Source organism: Podarcis bocagei (genome assembly GCF_964188305.1).
Source record: "Podarcis bocagei genome assembly, chromosome: 9".
NCBI classification, from domain to species: Eukaryota; Metazoa; Chordata; class Lepidosauria; order Squamata; family Lacertidae; genus Podarcis; species Podarcis bocagei.
Window position 1 is genome coordinate 53,366,184 of NC_138134.1, and position 17,794 is coordinate 53,383,977.

Here is a 17,794-nt window from a genome sequence, read left to right on the forward strand (position 1 = left end):
CCCCTTCAAGGGCACTTCCGGACCGACTTTGGAAAATGCCCAGTGCGAAAGCAGACATGCAGATAACTAGAGATACGAGTGGGTAGAGTGGAACCACTGGCAGGGGTGGGCTCATGGGGGCGGGGCGGGTTTACGGCCCTAATGGGCTGAATCTGGCCCGTGGGCCATAGTTTGAGGACCCCCGGTCTAAATCATCTGTTTTTATACTGTTCTTATGCTGCATTTCCCCCTACATTTTATTCACCATAAGCAGCTTTGATCATTTCCTTTTTTAAAGTGGGATATAAACAATTTAAATATTTGAAATAAATAACAATAAGCACTCATGCCTTCCCCATAAGCATCCAGAGAATCTTGACTTGGTGGTGATGCTGAAAAAAATCATTTTTACCCACCCCCACCTACCTACCACCACTTCATTCCAAAACAACTATTCCATGTTAACAGACATGCTTTGACATGGAGACTCATGCCTCACTGCATTGGCTGAGGAAGGTCCATAGTTCAGTATAGCAGTTGCTTTATGTAGGGTGGTCCTGAGTTCATGATAGGGCTGGGGGAAACTCCTGTCTAAAACCTTTGAGAGCAGCTGTGAGTTAATGCAAATGATTCTGAGCTGGATGGACCAATGGTCTGGCTTCTTATAAGGCAGTCCCTACATGATGGAACGTGGAACATTTAAATCTTTCCAGTCCTTCTGTTCCAAATACACAAATCCCAATATATTGGCTTATTTTGTACCTGAGACACCAGATAACAAGCTGCTGAGGCAAAATCCCAACTAGGAAAGAGTTTCATGTCCTCCCCAAGAGCAGAGCCAGTGTGGTGTAGTGGTTAAGAGCGTTAGATTCGTAATCTGGTGAACCGGGTTTGCGTCTCTGCTCCTCCACATGCAGCTGCTGGGTGACCTTGGGCTAGTCACACTTCTCTGAAGTCTCTCAGCCCCACTCACCTCACAGAGTGTTTGTTGTGGGGGAGGAAGGGAAAGGAGAATGTTAGCCGCTTTGAGACTCCTTCGGGTAGTGATAAAGCGGGATATCAAATCCAAACTCTCAGAATCAGAAATAGTATCTATCATTTTCAGAGTGTAGTCTTTATTCTGAAGCATTATGTAATTATTCAGCCCATCAGTAAGATTTCAATAAAATGGTAACTGTTCTTACGTTTCCCTAAATATTGAAACGGATGTCAATTTGTTAGGACGGGGGAAGCTGAATTGCATGCTTCTATAAGCCTTCTATAAATGCACAATTTCTAAGAAAAGTTGTCAATATGTGATGTTGCTATTTATACCAAAACTACCATCCAAGCTGGATGAAGGGAAGATGTTTCTGGCACATACAGTGTAATCATAAGTGGCCCACTTGTTTGGGGTGGGTGGGTGATAAAATTCAGCATAGAAGCAAAATAATATTTACACTTACATCACTGTCAGAAGCTTTTTCAGCCTTAGTTACAGCCTCTCTTTTCTGCCGAGTGTTGCCTTCTCAATAACCTCAGCCACCGTCAAAACCAGAAGGGAGGCGAGTGTTAGAAGGCAATAATGGAAGGAAATGAACTGTCTACATCAATCAAAATATATTCATGCAACTCTACCTGGATTTGCAGATGCCTTTTTGAGACAACATGCTGATATTACATACACATAAACATTTTTATAGTGTTTTTCACATCAGCATAGTTCTCAGTCTCCTTACCTTAACATTGGGAAACTGGCCATGCCACACAAAGGAAAGGCTGTAGCTTTGCTGTGCATCCCTTTTTAGCACTAAAAGGTAAAGGGACCCCTGACCATTAGGTCCAGTCGTGACCGACTCTGGGGTTGTGGCGCTCATCTCGCTTTATTGGCCGAGGGAGCCGGCGTAAAGCTTCCAGGTCATGTGGCCAGCATGACTAAGCCAATTCTGGCGAACCAGAGCAGCGCACAAAAACGCCGTTTACCTTCCCGCCAGAGTGGTACCTATTTATCTACTTGCACTTTGACGTGCTTTCAAACTGCTAGGTTGGCAGGAGATGGACTGAGCAATGGGAGCTCACCCCGTCACGGGGATTCGAACCGACCTTCTGATCAGCAAGTCCTAGGCTCCGTGATTTAACCCACAGCGCGACCTGCCTCCCTTTTTAGCACTAGGCTACTGCTAAATTTGATCCAGCTGCAGTGCAGAGCAATGTATCCTATATGCTAATAGTAAACGTAGACACTGCTATCAACAAGAAGGATATATCAGGAGGCTCAGAGGACCTTCACACACACACACATTTTTTGGGAGGGAATTAAAGCCCGATAAGGCCCCAAATCTCACTTCCACCCTTAGATAACACGAGCCATACCACATGCTCTCATTGTGGTTCTTGGCTCCCTTTTCCAAAATGCACCTTAAGCTCTTTCTTGCAGTCAGGCATAAGACAATGCAGCTCCATGAATATCTATCAGAGCTCCCTACCTCATCCCTATTGATTTCAGTGGATTGTGGCCAGAATATTCACAAGCCACACAATCATTAAAGCTGTAGTCCTCAATTGCACACAGCAGGATAAACATGTAATACTTTGAAATACTGAAAAGGGTTGTTGATAGGTTCAAAATGGAATATTTTTTTTTTTGAAACTTTACAAAAATAAAATAATGAATTAAGCTGACATAGTAAAAAAAAAAATCTCCTAGGGGAAGTCTCAGCCTGCCTGAACAATACTATAAAAAACACATTCCAGTGCTAAAAGTAGATAAGAGCTTATGCAAATCTTTTAATTCAGCAAGGTGACAGCTTAGAAAATGCTGAGAGCCAACATATCACCTCTCTGCTTTTGACAAAACTGAAAGCAATTCAGCAGGGATCACTTCTTCATCTAGCCTTGCTATGCCAACAGAGGACAAAACAATTTTCTTTCTCAGACTATTAGAAACATTGGCTCTTCTATGTTAAAACAGACAGGTGTCTGTTTCAGGGCCACAAATACATGGGACGTTCGGGGCAGCTTCCTCTCTGGGGTATTTCAATTCAGGCCACCCCCAGACATTACAGCTGTAGGTTTTTTAAAGTCCCTATCTTTTTACTTGAGGCAAGTATGCAGGCAGTAAAATCCAATTGGGTTTTATTATGATATGTCGAGAACACTTCTGTTCAAGAAGCAGGTTCTTTTATAATTTTTCAGCTAGTGTTCAGCGCTCAATTTACCCAAGCAGCTGCTGAAGCTCAAGCTGTCCAAGGCTTCTTTTTGGATGCACTTTCTCCGGGTTACAGATCCTCCAAACTAGACAGGATATCAAATATGTGATTGACTTTAATGTGTCAGGGGTGTTGTCATCATTGTTCTAAATCACACCCAACAAATTTAGTTGCCAATAAGTCAACAGGCATATTACTATTCTTATAGTACTGTGACAGGAGCGGGTGGTGCTATGGTCTAAACCACTGAGCCTCTTGGGCTTGCTGATCAGAAAGTCAGTGGTTCGAATCCGCACGATGGTGTGAGCTCCCATTGCTCCAGCTTCTGCCAACCTAGCAGTTCAAAAGCACACTAGTGCAAGTAAATAAATTGGTATCGCTGTGGCGGCAAGGTAAACAGCGTTTTCGTGCGCTCTGGTTTCTGTCACAGTCTTCCGTTGCACCAGAAGCAGTATAGGCATGCTGACCACATGACCCAGAAAGCTGTCTATGGACAAACGCCGGCTCCCTTAGCCTGAAAGAGAGATGAGCGCTGCACCCCATAGTCACCTTTGACTGGACTTAACAGTCCAGGGGTCTTTTACCTTTACCTTATTCTTATATTTACCATTGTCTCTGATTTGGCCTTGCTCCATAGAAAGTAACATCTCTATACATTACTAAGAAGTTACATGAATCATAGAATTGTAGAGTCCACCTTCCTTCAGTGCAAGAACCTTTTGCCTTATCCTGAGCGTAAGAGTCTCATGATCTACCAACTGAGCTATCCCAACTCATCCATTGTTCTCTGTCATCATCTTGATTCAAAAAGCATTTGGTAAAGCCTTTGATGCAAGGAATGTGCCTAGCAGAACTGCAAGTTTGAAAGGTGCTCATTTAAGCGTTCAAACTAATGTACTGAAGTGCAAAGAGTACTGAAGTGAAACAACCAGTACCATTTTACTTTTAGTAAGAATATCCGCATGTAATAGGGAATCCCTTTATATTTTCTACAGATGCCAAGTCTAAAGCCAGAAGTGTTAAGAGTAAATAATTCACTTTGCAAGGGCACATATTGCACTTCTAGAACTTGTGAAAACAGGAGGTGACTAATTTTGGCATTTTGACAGAAGCAATGAAATGTACAGTATCAGAATTTATTGATGCTTGAATGGATCACTCAACCTTATGTAAACATTCCAATATTTTATAGTGATCAAGCATCAAAGATCCCTTGTTCACTTTACATTTTCAGTATGGAATATAGCCTTGTTTTTGTTTTGTTTTTTCAGAAAAGGCCACCGATTTATTACATATTAAATTTCATCTCCAGCAACTAAGAAGAGAAGGATATTAAATTTCCTTTCAATAACATGTTAGCTTCTGTCCACTTTCTTTGATTTTATCCTTCTCACTTATCAATCTAATATAGACATAGAGCTGTTTTGTTTGTTCAGTCAGTTTTGGGGAACATTTCCCTACTCTTGTAAATTTCCTCCAGTGTGTCTTAACACTGAAAAAACCTAACAGCTACTTTAGTTGACATTTCCAAGGGTGAAAATAATTAACACCTTTGCGGCTTGACAAGGGCCCTACTGATTTTTTTGCATTTTTATTGGCATTTCAAATGAAGAAAGGAACAGTCCAGTAAATCATGTTGTCTGCTTGGCCAAATAACAGGGTGCAACAATTATTTGATCATAGGATATGGTTATACACGTTGTTGTTTTTTAAACACAGAACAGTAATTCTGGAACGGAACACTAAAGTCAATTGGATGCCAATTAGAGCATGGGGTGTTCAGTTGGGCAAGGCAGTTAAGCCTTAAGCCCCATGCAGATGCAATTTGATAAATGAATTCTAAAGAAGCAAGTTGGACTCGGACATGATGCACCTGCCTCTGGCAAAATAGCTTGCCTTAAATTAGACATGACAATCTTGCTGCCTCGGGGCAAGCCCTGAAACAAGGTGCAGGTTATCAAACCCTGGTAGGTGCTGATGAAGCTATTCCCCAAGGCTGGACCCTTTTTCACATCAGAACCCTGGGGGTTTAAAAAATTATTTTTAACAAGGGGATGTGAGTCAGCAGTGAAGTTGTGAGCTCAAGAGCAGGAGCCCAGGATAAGGATCAAGAAAAGGTGAAGGAGAGGGAAAGTCATAGAAGAAAAATCCTCTACAGCGCATTGAGCTAGTTCTTGAAAGGAGCAAAAGACGAAGCTTTCAAGTTACACCAAATTCTTCCCTGGTGTTTTCAGAACAATTTGCATTGTGAGATTCATGGCTGCATAGGTCACTTTGATACCGTACATTTAACATGCTCTTATAGCAATTTTCAGTCATGTTTTTACCCTGAATAATGATGCATCAGATGTTCAGGTTGGGCTTCAATTACCCAAAACTGTCTTAGAAAAGAGAAAGACTTTTCTCCCGGTCCTTGGCCAGGGAGCAAATAACCTGCTGGCTTTCATGCCCAGAAGGGTGAAGAATGCTTCTTTCTCATGCCATCATTGATTCCCTTGCCTTCAGTTGGTTAGCTAATCAGGCGATCCTCTAAAAAGTTATTTTTCTTTTCTTTTTCTTTTTTATAAATCATTTTTATTAGTTTTCCAATAAGAACATCCAATTAACAAAATCATCAAATCAGCCCAGATTGGAAGATTGGAATGAAGTCAAGAAAATCTGCGCTGGCAAATTGACAGTTGAAAATATATGTATACACAACTAAAACTATACCCAATGGATGAAAGGACATATGATCTCTGACATGACTGAGAATCGCACAGCCAGGGAGGGGGAACTTTAAAGCGTTAAGATCAGAATGTGGAAAATATGAGAACAACAAGAAGAAGGCAGAAATGAAAATATTGGCGATATACTTCAGAGGTCCAGAGTATGGGAAGCCCCAAAAATTAATAATTTGGATTGTAATTTGGCTGTTTTTTATTTTATTATATTATTTTTAATTGGATTATGATAAAAAGTTATTTTTCAATAAATATAGCCTTCTTTACCACCTGAGGCTTTTTTCTGGGTGTGGGGGCAAGCTGTAGATATTGTACTAGCAAAACTGGAGAGTGGCTTGCAAAGCACCATTGGTGAGTCATTTGATGTGACACCTGGTTCTGCTTCCTGGCTAGAGGGGCTTACAACAAAGTCTGTCAAGCAGTTGTGGATGCCCTGGTTGACCCTTCTGCCTCTGCTCAGTCCTCCTGCTATAGAACCTTCCTTATATTTGGAAACACACCGACTAGCAAATGATTGGAAAGTGATAGACAAAAATAAGTAGGGTAAGAGACAGGTGATATTTCTCCCCAAAGTGGTGCAGTTTGGAATGAATGCTTACACATCATTGACCACTGCTTCTTCTAATGATAAACTTGTTGACATTTTATAGTATTGTCCTACAAGGAGTAGTGTTCTCTGTTTTTCGTCTCCAGGAACATGGTATTCCAACTGACATGGGCTATGCAGTGGCTCCACACCATTCTGGCGTCTACCCTGTTCATATTCAGCTTTATGAAGCCTGGAAGAAAGTCTGGGGTATTAAAGTCACCAGCACTGAAGAGTACCCTCATCTGAAACCTGCACGGTACAGGCGGGGCTTCATCCACAATGGCATCATGGTACATTGCATTTCCATTACTTCATAATCGTATCTTGGTAAAAATGACTGAAGCAATGCTATTATTCACATTGCTTGGAGTTTTAAAAGTGGTCTTTAAAAACCACCAGTGACAGAGAACTTTAAGAAGCTGCCACACTTGAATTGTACATTTCGCAATCCCAGCTGGTGGTTCAGTTCCCTTCTGTGCTTTCACTAGAAACTGGGAGGGCACTTGAAAAGAATATCCAACCTACAAATTTCTTTAATTAATAAGTGCAAAAAAATAAAATCCTTCAGTTTGCATGAATCGCTTTACAGAGGTTTGACTATAGGCAAAATTACTGGTTTATTTTGCATAAAATTTTAAATGCCTTTGGATCATGCTTTGGAAAGAAAGGGAACATTCAGACAGGGAGCATGATTATACCTCAGAGCTATTCCTCTGACTGCCCTTCTGTATAGGATAACAACATACTTTATCCATGTTGTCAACAAACTCAGATGGGCTGCATATTTCTCCTGCCAGTGTGCTGTGACAGGGTTCAAGCAACAGTCACCATTGCATAAAAGTGAAGCAATTCCCAGCCAAGGTACAGAGAGGACAGCTGCTTAAATTTTCCACTGAATGTCATGGCATGAGGTCAAAGCCGTTGGTCCTAGGTCATGTTTACCTAGATTAACTTGGCCCATCACTGAGGAAAAAAGGCTCTGGCTAGCTGGCAGCTGTACTAACCAAACTAGCAAGAAGAACAGATTGGAGAAAGGGGGGGGGGGGCAAAGATTAACATTATCTCCAAATGAAATGTCATGGAACTTTTAGGCAGATGGAAATCAGAAACACTTATTACATGCCATCAGTACTATACCAGTAGGAAATATGGCTCAATATGTTTAATTAAGGGTAGTTTCTTTCTGGATGTCACTATGAAACAGGTGAATTGATTACCAACAAGTATTTTGAGCCCTTTATTGATTGAGCCTTTATTGGTTTCTGAAATGGAGAAAGTTGAGCCACAGAAACAAACACACTATTGCAGTTCCCATAATGCTTCTGTGGTTGAAAGTTTTGACTTAAAGAAGTGGTTTCAAACCTTTCAGCAGAAGTAAAGAGGATTACCTTTTCATGAAAAACCATTTATATCTACACTATCTGTGCTGTTTGCGGAAGCAGTTATGGCCAGAGGTTTATTTGTGTTGAAAAAGAACTACATACATTGGAAGATGGAAATACAAATTGCAGTTCCCATAATGCTTCTGTGGTTGAAAGTTTTGACTTAAAGAAGTCCATTGGAAGATGGAAATACAAACTTGTGAGGATGCTCAGGGCATCTACGTACTCTATGGTGTCACTAACACTATATACTAACACTATGTCACTAACACCAGGGTGATTCAGACCATGCTGTAATGTACGTACTCTGAATATCAGCAAGGGGATGATGACAATATGTGGTAGTGATCACTAGCTTAGATGGCTTTGAAAGGGGATTTGGGCAAATGCATGGTTACTAACCATGTTAGCTATATGGAGACACCAAGATCAGAAGCAATGTGCCACTGAATCCTAGCTGCTTAGGGCCAACAATGGAAGGTTATTGCCTTCACCTCCATAGGCATCTGGCTTGACAATGTAGGAAAATAGAATGGACTAAATGGACCATTGGTCTAATCCAGCTGGGCTCTACAGTACTTACTTACTTACTTAGGTAAAGGGACCTCTGACCGACTCTGGGGTTGCACGCTCATCTCGCTCTATAGGCCGAGGGAGCAGACGCTTGTCCGCAGACAGCTTCCAGGTCATGTGGCCAGCATGACTAAGCCGCTTCTGGCGAACCAGAGCAGCACACGGAAACACTGTTTAGCTTCCCGCCGGAGTGGTACCTATTTATCTACTTGCACTTTGACGTGCTTTCAAACTGCTAGGTTGGCAGGAGCAGGGACCGAGCAACGGGAGCTCACCCCGCCGCGGGGATTCGAACCGCCGACCTTCTGATCAGCAAGCCCTAGGCTCTGTGGTTTAACCCACAGCACCATCTGCGTCCTACTTACTTACTTACTTACTTATTTGTTTCATAATATTTATATGCCACTTAATGGTTAAGAAAAACAACGATCCCCAAAGCCTTCTTTCCACACAAGCCCTGTACAGGTGTTAGTTGTATGAAGAGAAGAAGCATGGTGAAAGGGGTTGCAAGTTCCACACAACTACTCACCACATTTGCCCCTTTGTGTAAGTAACTAAGAGAGTTATAGGGTTTGTTTGTTTGCTTGTTTAATATACATATATGTGTTGTAGCAGGTTCCATATTAGGTGTTTCTACCTGCACAATAGACAAAGTGGAAGATATCCTCTAAGACTGCACTTTATATAAGTATTTATAGTAAAAAAATAATTAAATGAAAAATTATATACAGTTTCTGTTTAGTCCATGGCACCGTTTTAGTTAATCAAAAGCTTTTACATCTATTAAACTAACTGATTTAGTCAAATTAGTATTAGATCCCATGAAATTTTGTGCTTAAAGATTAGGCCCAGGATTGAAGTGAATTAATTAGGGAGAGTTTTTAATGCAATTAATACCTCCTTCCCCTCAGCTGGATCTGGCCCTTTCTTAGATCAGAAAAAATAAATCTATGACATAGTAGCAGAACTTCAATTATCAGGGGATCTAGGACATGGAGAAAACACACACATATAGATCTTTTTGTCTTTATTTTCAGGTGCTCCCTCGACAGACGTGTGGACTTTTCACCCACACAATTTTCTACAAAGAATACCCTGGAGGGCCTCAAGAACTAGACAAAAGTATACGAGGAGGTGAACTGTTTCTTACCATCCTTCTCAACCCCGTATGTACTTCCTTTTGTTGTTATACAATTATAGTATAACTGATGTGGTGGTGGTGGTTTTCATTCCAAAGCACAAATAAAATCAGTTTGGTCTGAGACTAATATGAGCTTCATTATATGGAACAGCTGCATCCAGTACAATCACTGTGTCATATTAGATTTTTGAATGGTGCTATATATAAAAGATCTCAATATATGGTTGTGATTATGATATTGTAGTATTTAAATGCCACTTATTCAAAACACTTCACATGCAACATTTTGTCATAATAATCTAATTCCATTTCAGTATTATGACCCCCTTTTTACAGATACAAGGTGGGGTGGAAGAACTGAGCTAAGTCTGGCTTCCCTAATATCCTCTAGTGAGTTCATAGCACAGCATTCAAACCAAGGAATTCATGGTTTGTCTTAGGGTGTGTCTACGTAGAAGTTTTGAATTCACTAGGATTGACTTCCCGGTATGTATGCATAGGATTGCATCCTCAGTATCTATGCTACACTAATATTTCATTTGGATATGTGCCTAGTCCTGAATTTATTTCATTTAAACTCCTTCTATTAACACAGCAGACACATTACAATATATTCTGCAACATTGTGTCTCCATTTCCAGTGATATTATGTCCATAAAAAATCCAAATTTGAGTATGTGTTTTTTCTGCCCTGTAGAAGTGCCCACTCTTTCTTCCTAGACTGAATAAAGTCCAGGTATTTAGAATTTTGTATTGTAGGAAATACACCCAAGCAGAAAGGTTAACAGGAACTAAAAGACTTGGAGAGACCTGAACATAATGGAAGTATGTTGCAGGAACCATCGACATAAAGTAACAGAATAAATCTGTATATTTCTCCATTATGGGTAGCAAAGCAAAACATAAACCAGTGTTTCCCAACAGGGGAGCCCAGGATATTCCAAGGGGGCCACAGGTGAAAATTGTGTAAATAAAGGGCACAATATGAGGCTAGGGGCCCACAGAGAGAAGTGAAAAGTGAAGGAGGGGGGATCATTTTTTAAAATAAAAAAATCCTGATTAGCTGGCTAACCACTTGGCCAATCACAAGTAGGTAAGGGGGTGACCCACCAGGGCCTAGTGCATTTCCGGCGGTAGAGGGCAATCACTGAGGCTCCCATTTTGACCAGTATAGCCCATGATCCAGAACCCCCAGGTCAGGTAAGTGCAGTGGGGGGGTGGCAATGGGTAGGGCTGGGCGAGCCAGAGCTGCTTGTTGCTGCTGCCCAGTGGCAGCCTGGGTCTGACTCTGCAAGGTGCAGGGTGAAATCCACCCCAGTGCCTAGCCAAGTGGGGTTGTCTGGTGCTGCTGACTTGCATCTCGTAAATAACAAAGTGTCTACTCAGAAGAAAGCCGCACTGAGTTCAGTGGGCCTTACTTCCAGGTAATGGTCTGTGGGGCTATGGTGTTTTATCTAGGCAGCCAGGGCTCCTCTGGATGACAAGACCTTTTTGCACCAGGTCAGTGAGGACCATCTGCTTTTTAAAATTCTCCTATATATACAGAACTCCCCGTGAGCCTTTTGGACTTCATCTGTAGGTTTCCCGGTCAAATAAGTGCTGTTTACTTTTTATAATACATGGAAGATATATATGTTTACTTTTTATAATACGTGGAAGAGCCAGCGTGGTGTAGTGGTTAAGAGCGGTGGACTCATAATCTGGGGAACCGGGTTCACATTCCTGCTCCTTCACATGCAGCTACTGGGCTAGTCACACTTCTCTGAGGTCTCTCAGCCTCACTCACCTCACAGAGTGTTTGTTGTGGGGGAGGAAGAAAAGGAGATTGTTAGCCACTTTGAGACTCCTTAAAGGGAGTGAAAGGCGGGATATCAAGTCCAAACTAAAAGATGGATCTCCCTCGGGAGGTTCTGGACTCTCCTTCCTTGGAGGCTTCTAAGGAGAGGTTAGATGGCCATCTTACATGGATGCTTTAGATGAGTTTTCTACATTGCAGGGGGTTGCACTAGAAAGATGACCCTTGGGGTCTTTTCCAGCTCCATGATTCTGTTTTCCTGTTTCAGAAATATTTCATTCTGTTCCTATCATTTTATGCAGTTGTATTTTGTATAAATTATAAAAATTATAAATAAAACATGTTCTATTTCAAAGAAAATATTTAAATAGCTACCTTCCTACAGGTAAGACAGGGGAGGGTACATAAGTATAGCCAGGATTTTTGTTACGGAGCAGGCTTTTGTTTGGGGGGGGGCAGAAACTCAAATATGTATTGATTTGTATTGATTTTTACTTATGGGAGTCAGCTGCCCCCCTTGGCTACACCCATGGGGGGGGCATAGGAAGGAAACAAGGTTGAAAGGGAGCCACAGTTGGAAAAAGGTTGGGAAACACTGACATAAACAAATCTAATGTATTGGAGCCTGGTTTCAGGTTATCATGTTATATAGGAGAATAGCATTCCTGCTATGAGCAGGGATGAATTTGTTTCACCACCACCCCTTACCTGAAGGAGAGTCTAAAATGAATTTCCACAAGGGGAAGGGGTAAGGTCACCTGACACAAGGTGACCAATCACAGGAAAGCGAACCTGGCCCATTTAGGGCTGCTTTGATTCCTCTCGTCCTCTCTTTTACTTATGTTCAGAGGTAGGTTGAGCAAGGATAGATAGAAAACAGCAAGAGCTATAGGCAACATCAAGCCAATAATTTTCCCAGATTTCCCCCTCAGCAGCTACCCTCACATTAATATATTATTCACACAGCTTCTCTCACAAGGAGCACAATAAGTTAATAAAGGCTCACTTCAGAATAGCCTTGAGACAAGTGCCAATTAAGAGATAATTAACTTGAGTTAAAAGGTTGCATGATTGTCCCACCAACAATTTACCAAACAAGCTTAATATGAATAGCTGCAAGCTTGTTTGTTTGTTTGCAAATTCCTTCAAAATCCCACTAAAAAAAAGCCGTTCTTGGCAACATGTCGCCATGTGCAAAATGCCACTCCCTTTATATACTTCCTGGTACAGAATTTTTTCAAACTTTGTAATACAGCACTTTAAAAAAATATATGATCTCCATGACTTCTTTATTCAGTTTTTATTTTCTAACCCGTGTACACTTTTGATTGCCTCGGGTGGTTCTTCTGGATGAGCCCCTTTCAAACTGGTAAGGCACACCATTAGCTGGAACAAAAGGCTTAAAGCAGATGAACCTTTAATTAACTCTTTAAGCAATGAACATTGGCGATACATTACCACCACCAACCTTCTAACAGCTCTTTGTTGTTGTTGTTTAGTCATTTAGTCGTGTCCGACTCTTTGTGACCCCATGGACCAGAGCACGCCAGGCACTCCTGTCTTCCACTGCCTCCCGCAGTTTGGTCAAACTCATGTTGGTAGTTTCGAGAACACTTTCCTACCATCTCGTCCTCTGTCGTCCCCTTCTCCTTGTGCCCTCAATCTTTCCCAACATCAGGGTCTTTTCCAGGGAGTCTTCTCTTCTCATGAGGTGGCCAAAGTATTGGAGTCTCAGCTTCAGGATCTGTCCTTCCAGTGAACACTCAGGGCTGATTTCCTTAAGAATGGATAGGTTTAATCTTCTTGCAGTCCATGGGACTCTCAAGAGTCTCCTCCAGCACCATAATTCAAAAGCATCAATTCTTTGACGATCAGCCTTCTTTATGGTCCAGCTCTCACTTCCATACATCACTACTGGGAAGACCATAGCTTTAACTATACGGACCTTTGTTGGCAAGGTGATGTCTTTGCTTTTTAAGATGCTGTTTACAATTTGAGGGCTTTATTAGGGTGGTTGTAGACAGCCCTATGTTTGAAAAGCTGCACAGTTAAAGTTACCGTATTTTTCGCCCTACAGGATGCAAGGTCCCATAAGGCGCACCTAGGTTTTTTTGGGGGGGGAATAAAGGGGGGAATTATTCCCCCCCCCCAGGCACAGGGCTGGGGCAGGGGAAGCCCGAGTTTCCCCTGACCCCAGCCCCCAGAACAGGCAACTCTCCGCAAGCAGCAGGAGCCCAGCGCCGGGCTCCCGTGCCTTGCGGAGAGGTGCGCAAAGTCTGCTTCGGCATGCAGGCAACTCTCCGCAAGCAGTAGGAGCCCGGCGCAGGGCTCCCACACCTTGCGGAGAGGTGCACGAAGCCTGGAGAGCGAGAGGGGTCGGTGCGCACCGACCCCTCTCGCTCTCCAGGCTTCAGTGAAAGCCTGCATTTGCCCCATAGGATTCACACACATTTCCCCTTCATTTTTGGAGGGGAAAAAGTGTGTCCTATGGGGCGAAAAATATGGTAGGTTTAAAGATAAAAGGGCCACAGGAAGGGAGATCAGGGATCTCGAAGTTGCCCATCAACAGTTATCACCTGGACCACACTGAGGAAGCACACAGGTCCAGGTGTTAATTGTTGTGATGCATTTTCTATTTTTTGGTGATCCATAGGCAGCTACCCTAAGCTTTACTCCCTGACCCAGTGATCTAAAGGCCTTTTTCTGCAGTTGGTTCTCTGTAGGAGATAGATTACCTCATGCTGGTCACAAGCTTGCCTCTTCTTTCAATCTTCACTATTTTTGCAAGCTGTATGTTCTTCTGCATGACATAAATATCGTATGTTTCTTAATTTTCACTGCTTAGTTGATTTGTTCTTTGAAAGTACAGTCAACTTACTCTGAAAGTATATGAATATGGTAACCACACCTCCATGTTTATATGTTATCACAGTCGCTCATTCCTTTGTACTTAGAATGTATCATGTTATTTTATGACAACTGACTTACAAAGAAATGCCCTATTTATCAAAAATATAGGGCACTGAGCAGTAGTGATATTATAATTCTTGTTTGCCAATTTATCAATTTATCATCTGATCCTGAGGCTTGTCAATGAACTTGCTATTTCTTCACTCCATTTACATGCCTTCTTAACATACCATCATTTATCAGTCAAGCTGAGTCAGTAATTCACTTTCACCATCCACCAGATCTTTGGAGTTTCAAGGTTCCATTCATCCTAGCACAGTTAGGACCTGATATTTGTGATACCTTAAAATAATGTGCAGACATCCAAATCCCACTTGCACAAATGGGACTTACACTTTCTCTTCCTGTGCACCCAAAACCTTGGGAAACCTCTTGAATAGACTGGGAGGTTGTGGAGCTGCAATGAGGTGGACAGAAAAGATTATTCCATTGTGTCCATTGGCATAACATCGGATCTCACCCATCCTAGCCCCATTAAATGTCCCACTAATTTAAGACCTCCAACAAGAGTTGCCCATGCCCATGTTACTTGATTTAAAGGTTATGAATAAACTGAGCTCTTGATGAGTATTTTTTCTAGGCCCAGACTTTTTAAACTTCTTGTGCTAGCTGTTTCTGTTCTTCACACAGTTACATAAGTAGATGTATTTCTGTCCTGCTCTTTTTCTGGACTGTTTCCAGTGCACTTAGGGAGTTGGTCTTATGTCCCTCAAAATATCCCAATTTCCAGTTGTCCAGAATAATTTTATTTTAAAGTGCAAGAAATTCTATTGTGATAGACAAAATTTTAGCTTTAAAAAAGTAGGTCATCATTTAAGTATGTGTTGTGGAGTCTAGTTTTAGACACCTATATATTAAAATGATGGTGTCTGGACTTCAGGAATAAAGCATGGTTTGACTTCAAAGAGATTTAGAGTAGATTCAGATATTCGGAGCACTTTTATTGAATATATGTTAAGTATAAGGGTACCTATACCTCAGTGTAAAGAGAACTGCTCTTTCTGAACTCTGCTTTTATTATTTAGAAGACATTTCTGTCTCCAAACTTGCTTATCACTGTCTCTACACTATGATTAGAAAATGTTCATTCCTAGACCAAGCCTTTGCTTCACTCTAATCCTTTCCAATGTACCTTCACTTCCTGCTTAAGCTTCTTATGATTTCCCCTGAACTACAGCTTGCTGAAGTTTCTGAAGTTCTGAATTCTGAAACTAGATTTCTGACTTATTTGATGTAATAGCACGCTGAAGCCCTTGATTGATTCACCATTTCAAGCATGCCATCACAAAAATTTTCAAACAGCTTGCTCTTAAAATGGCAAGTTTCTTTTTCTTTTTGCTAATACCCTGCATTTCCTCCAAGGAGCTTACAACAAGAGTTTCTCGTCTAGGCACTGGCCAAGGTGCTGAAGCTTGCATCCTATGCTTTCAGACCATCTCTACAGTCTCACCATGTTTCTACTTGAGAAAGCTTTCACAAAGGGGAAGAGAGACTGTGGCCCACTTGAATCCCCAAAGGAAATTGCTGGCATTGAGTAAAACTTTGCAGAGCAGTGTTCACAGCAGCACGCCATAATATATCTTGAGTAAATTTACCCAAGAGGAGGCCTTGAAGAAGTCAAAGCATTTTAACATGAAATCTAGTAGACAATGATCCCTGTGATGCCTGTTTTCTTAACTGTTCTGTCCTGTTGATTGGAACGTTCATGTTCTGCATGAAATGTCATACTTTCCAGCCATTCTCCACAAAATCATCTCTAGCCCATCTGCCCCATTCTTTAGGGGTCTTTTTATGGTCTTCAATTTGAAAAGACTAGTCATTAACATTGCACTGTTCCAAATAACAGTCTTTGTGTGAACAAGGAACTTTTTATGACATTACTTTTGACGCCATCTTTTAAAACAGGAAATGTGGTATCTTATGAATGTTGCTGGACTCTCATGAGGCATAGCCAACAAAGGGCCAGAGTTTGTGATGGTTGTTGTATACACAAAAAAAGTGGAGGTTACCATGTTGACTACAGCTGCTTTTGAGACACTTTGATATTTTATTATGTTTTTATATGTGCTGGAAGCAGCCCAGAGTGGCTGGGGAAACCCAGCCAGATATGTGGGGTGTAAATAACCTCTAACCCTGTACAGCAGATTTAGGAGGCACGTGGGGGCATGCAGTGAGAGGAGAAGGGGAGGGACGTTCTTTGTGCAGCCAAGAGTGCTTGCGCTAACTAGTGGCTAGAGAGTTGGATACTGCCCTAAGACTTTAACAAGTGCTAAAATACAATTAGGGTTGGAGCTTTTTGTACATCAGGCAAAGGAATTCCAAAGGGCGGGTTATTGCAATATCATGAATAAGCAACAGGACAGCCAGGAGGGCATGATCTGTAAAACCTAACCTCAATTTGCAGGTAGATTTGAGCTATTAATTGAGGTATGTTGGAATCATTAATGCTGGGTAATTGACAAAATGAATTCTTAGCAACACACCTTGTACTGCACATCTCTCTCCTAAAACCAGGGTGTATTTTCCCTGAGAGCCCTCACCGACTCATCAACATAACCTCCTGCCATTATTGTATTTTCTAACTGTACACACTCTGCGAGGGAAATAAAAAATAAATTCAGCTGAGTGGGTTAGACAGCCAAAGCAGCCAAGGAAATTAGATTTAATATCCTGATTAGGACAAAATAGCTGAGTATTTGGCTGCAGGTTTATAATTTAAGATTGAATTGCAGTGTCAGCAGCATTTACCATTCAATTGGAGAGGGATGTATATGCTAGTATATCTTCCCAGCAGTCTAGAAGGCATTCAGCTTGGAGGACAGCAGTATGGTCATTGTATCATTAACATTTCACTGAGAGAGATATTGAATAATGCTATAGTTATCCAGAGGAATAACAATAGGTAATGTATTCAATAAATAATAGTGCATTAAGGGGAGGGGGGAGAAGCAGGGAAATCTAGAGTTGCATGTACAGATGATAGCATGCATTATTCCTGAAGGACAGCATTTATGTAGATAATTTAACTGTCTGAATTACACTTGGCATGAATAGAGACCCACAGAGCAATATATCATGAGACATTGTCAAAGCTAAATTCCATTATCTGTCACTGGAGGATAGCATGTTCCGCAGTTACGAAAGTATTGATCCAATAGATTTCTTTACAAAGCGCACGCAAATGCAACAGGTCACTGGGCAATTATCTTCAGGCTAAGACGCTGACTGAGCTTGGGACGGCACCCAGTGGAGTTTTAAAAGTTGTGGTTCTGTTCAATGAACAGGCATACCTTTTGCATTCGCTCTGCGGCATGCGCTGGAAAATTACTGGGTTGGGTGATTTAGAATACAGGTTTTCAAAGCCTCAAGTAATGTCTTGATTTATAGTTGTGTCTTAAGAAAATTTTGAAGAATCAGCAGGGCAAAGTATAAAGGGGGACCAAGTGAATTATCT

General features: G+C 41.5%; 1 protein-coding gene across 2 annotated transcripts in view; it reads left to right on the forward strand.

Moving 5' to 3' along the window:
- The window catches only part of NDST4 (N-deacetylase and N-sulfotransferase 4), a 141,414-nt gene that overhangs the window by 76,922 nt on the left and 46,698 nt on the right, over window positions 1-17,794 (forward strand). For both annotated transcript variants that reach the window (XM_081208075.1, XM_081208074.1), the window contains 2 exons: window positions 6,584-6,769; window positions 9,472-9,600. In XM_081208075.1, coding sequence (XP_081064201.1) covers window positions 6,584-6,769; window positions 9,472-9,600 — 315 coding nt within the window. The remainder of the gene's footprint in view (window positions 1-6,583; window positions 6,770-9,471; window positions 9,601-17,794) is intronic.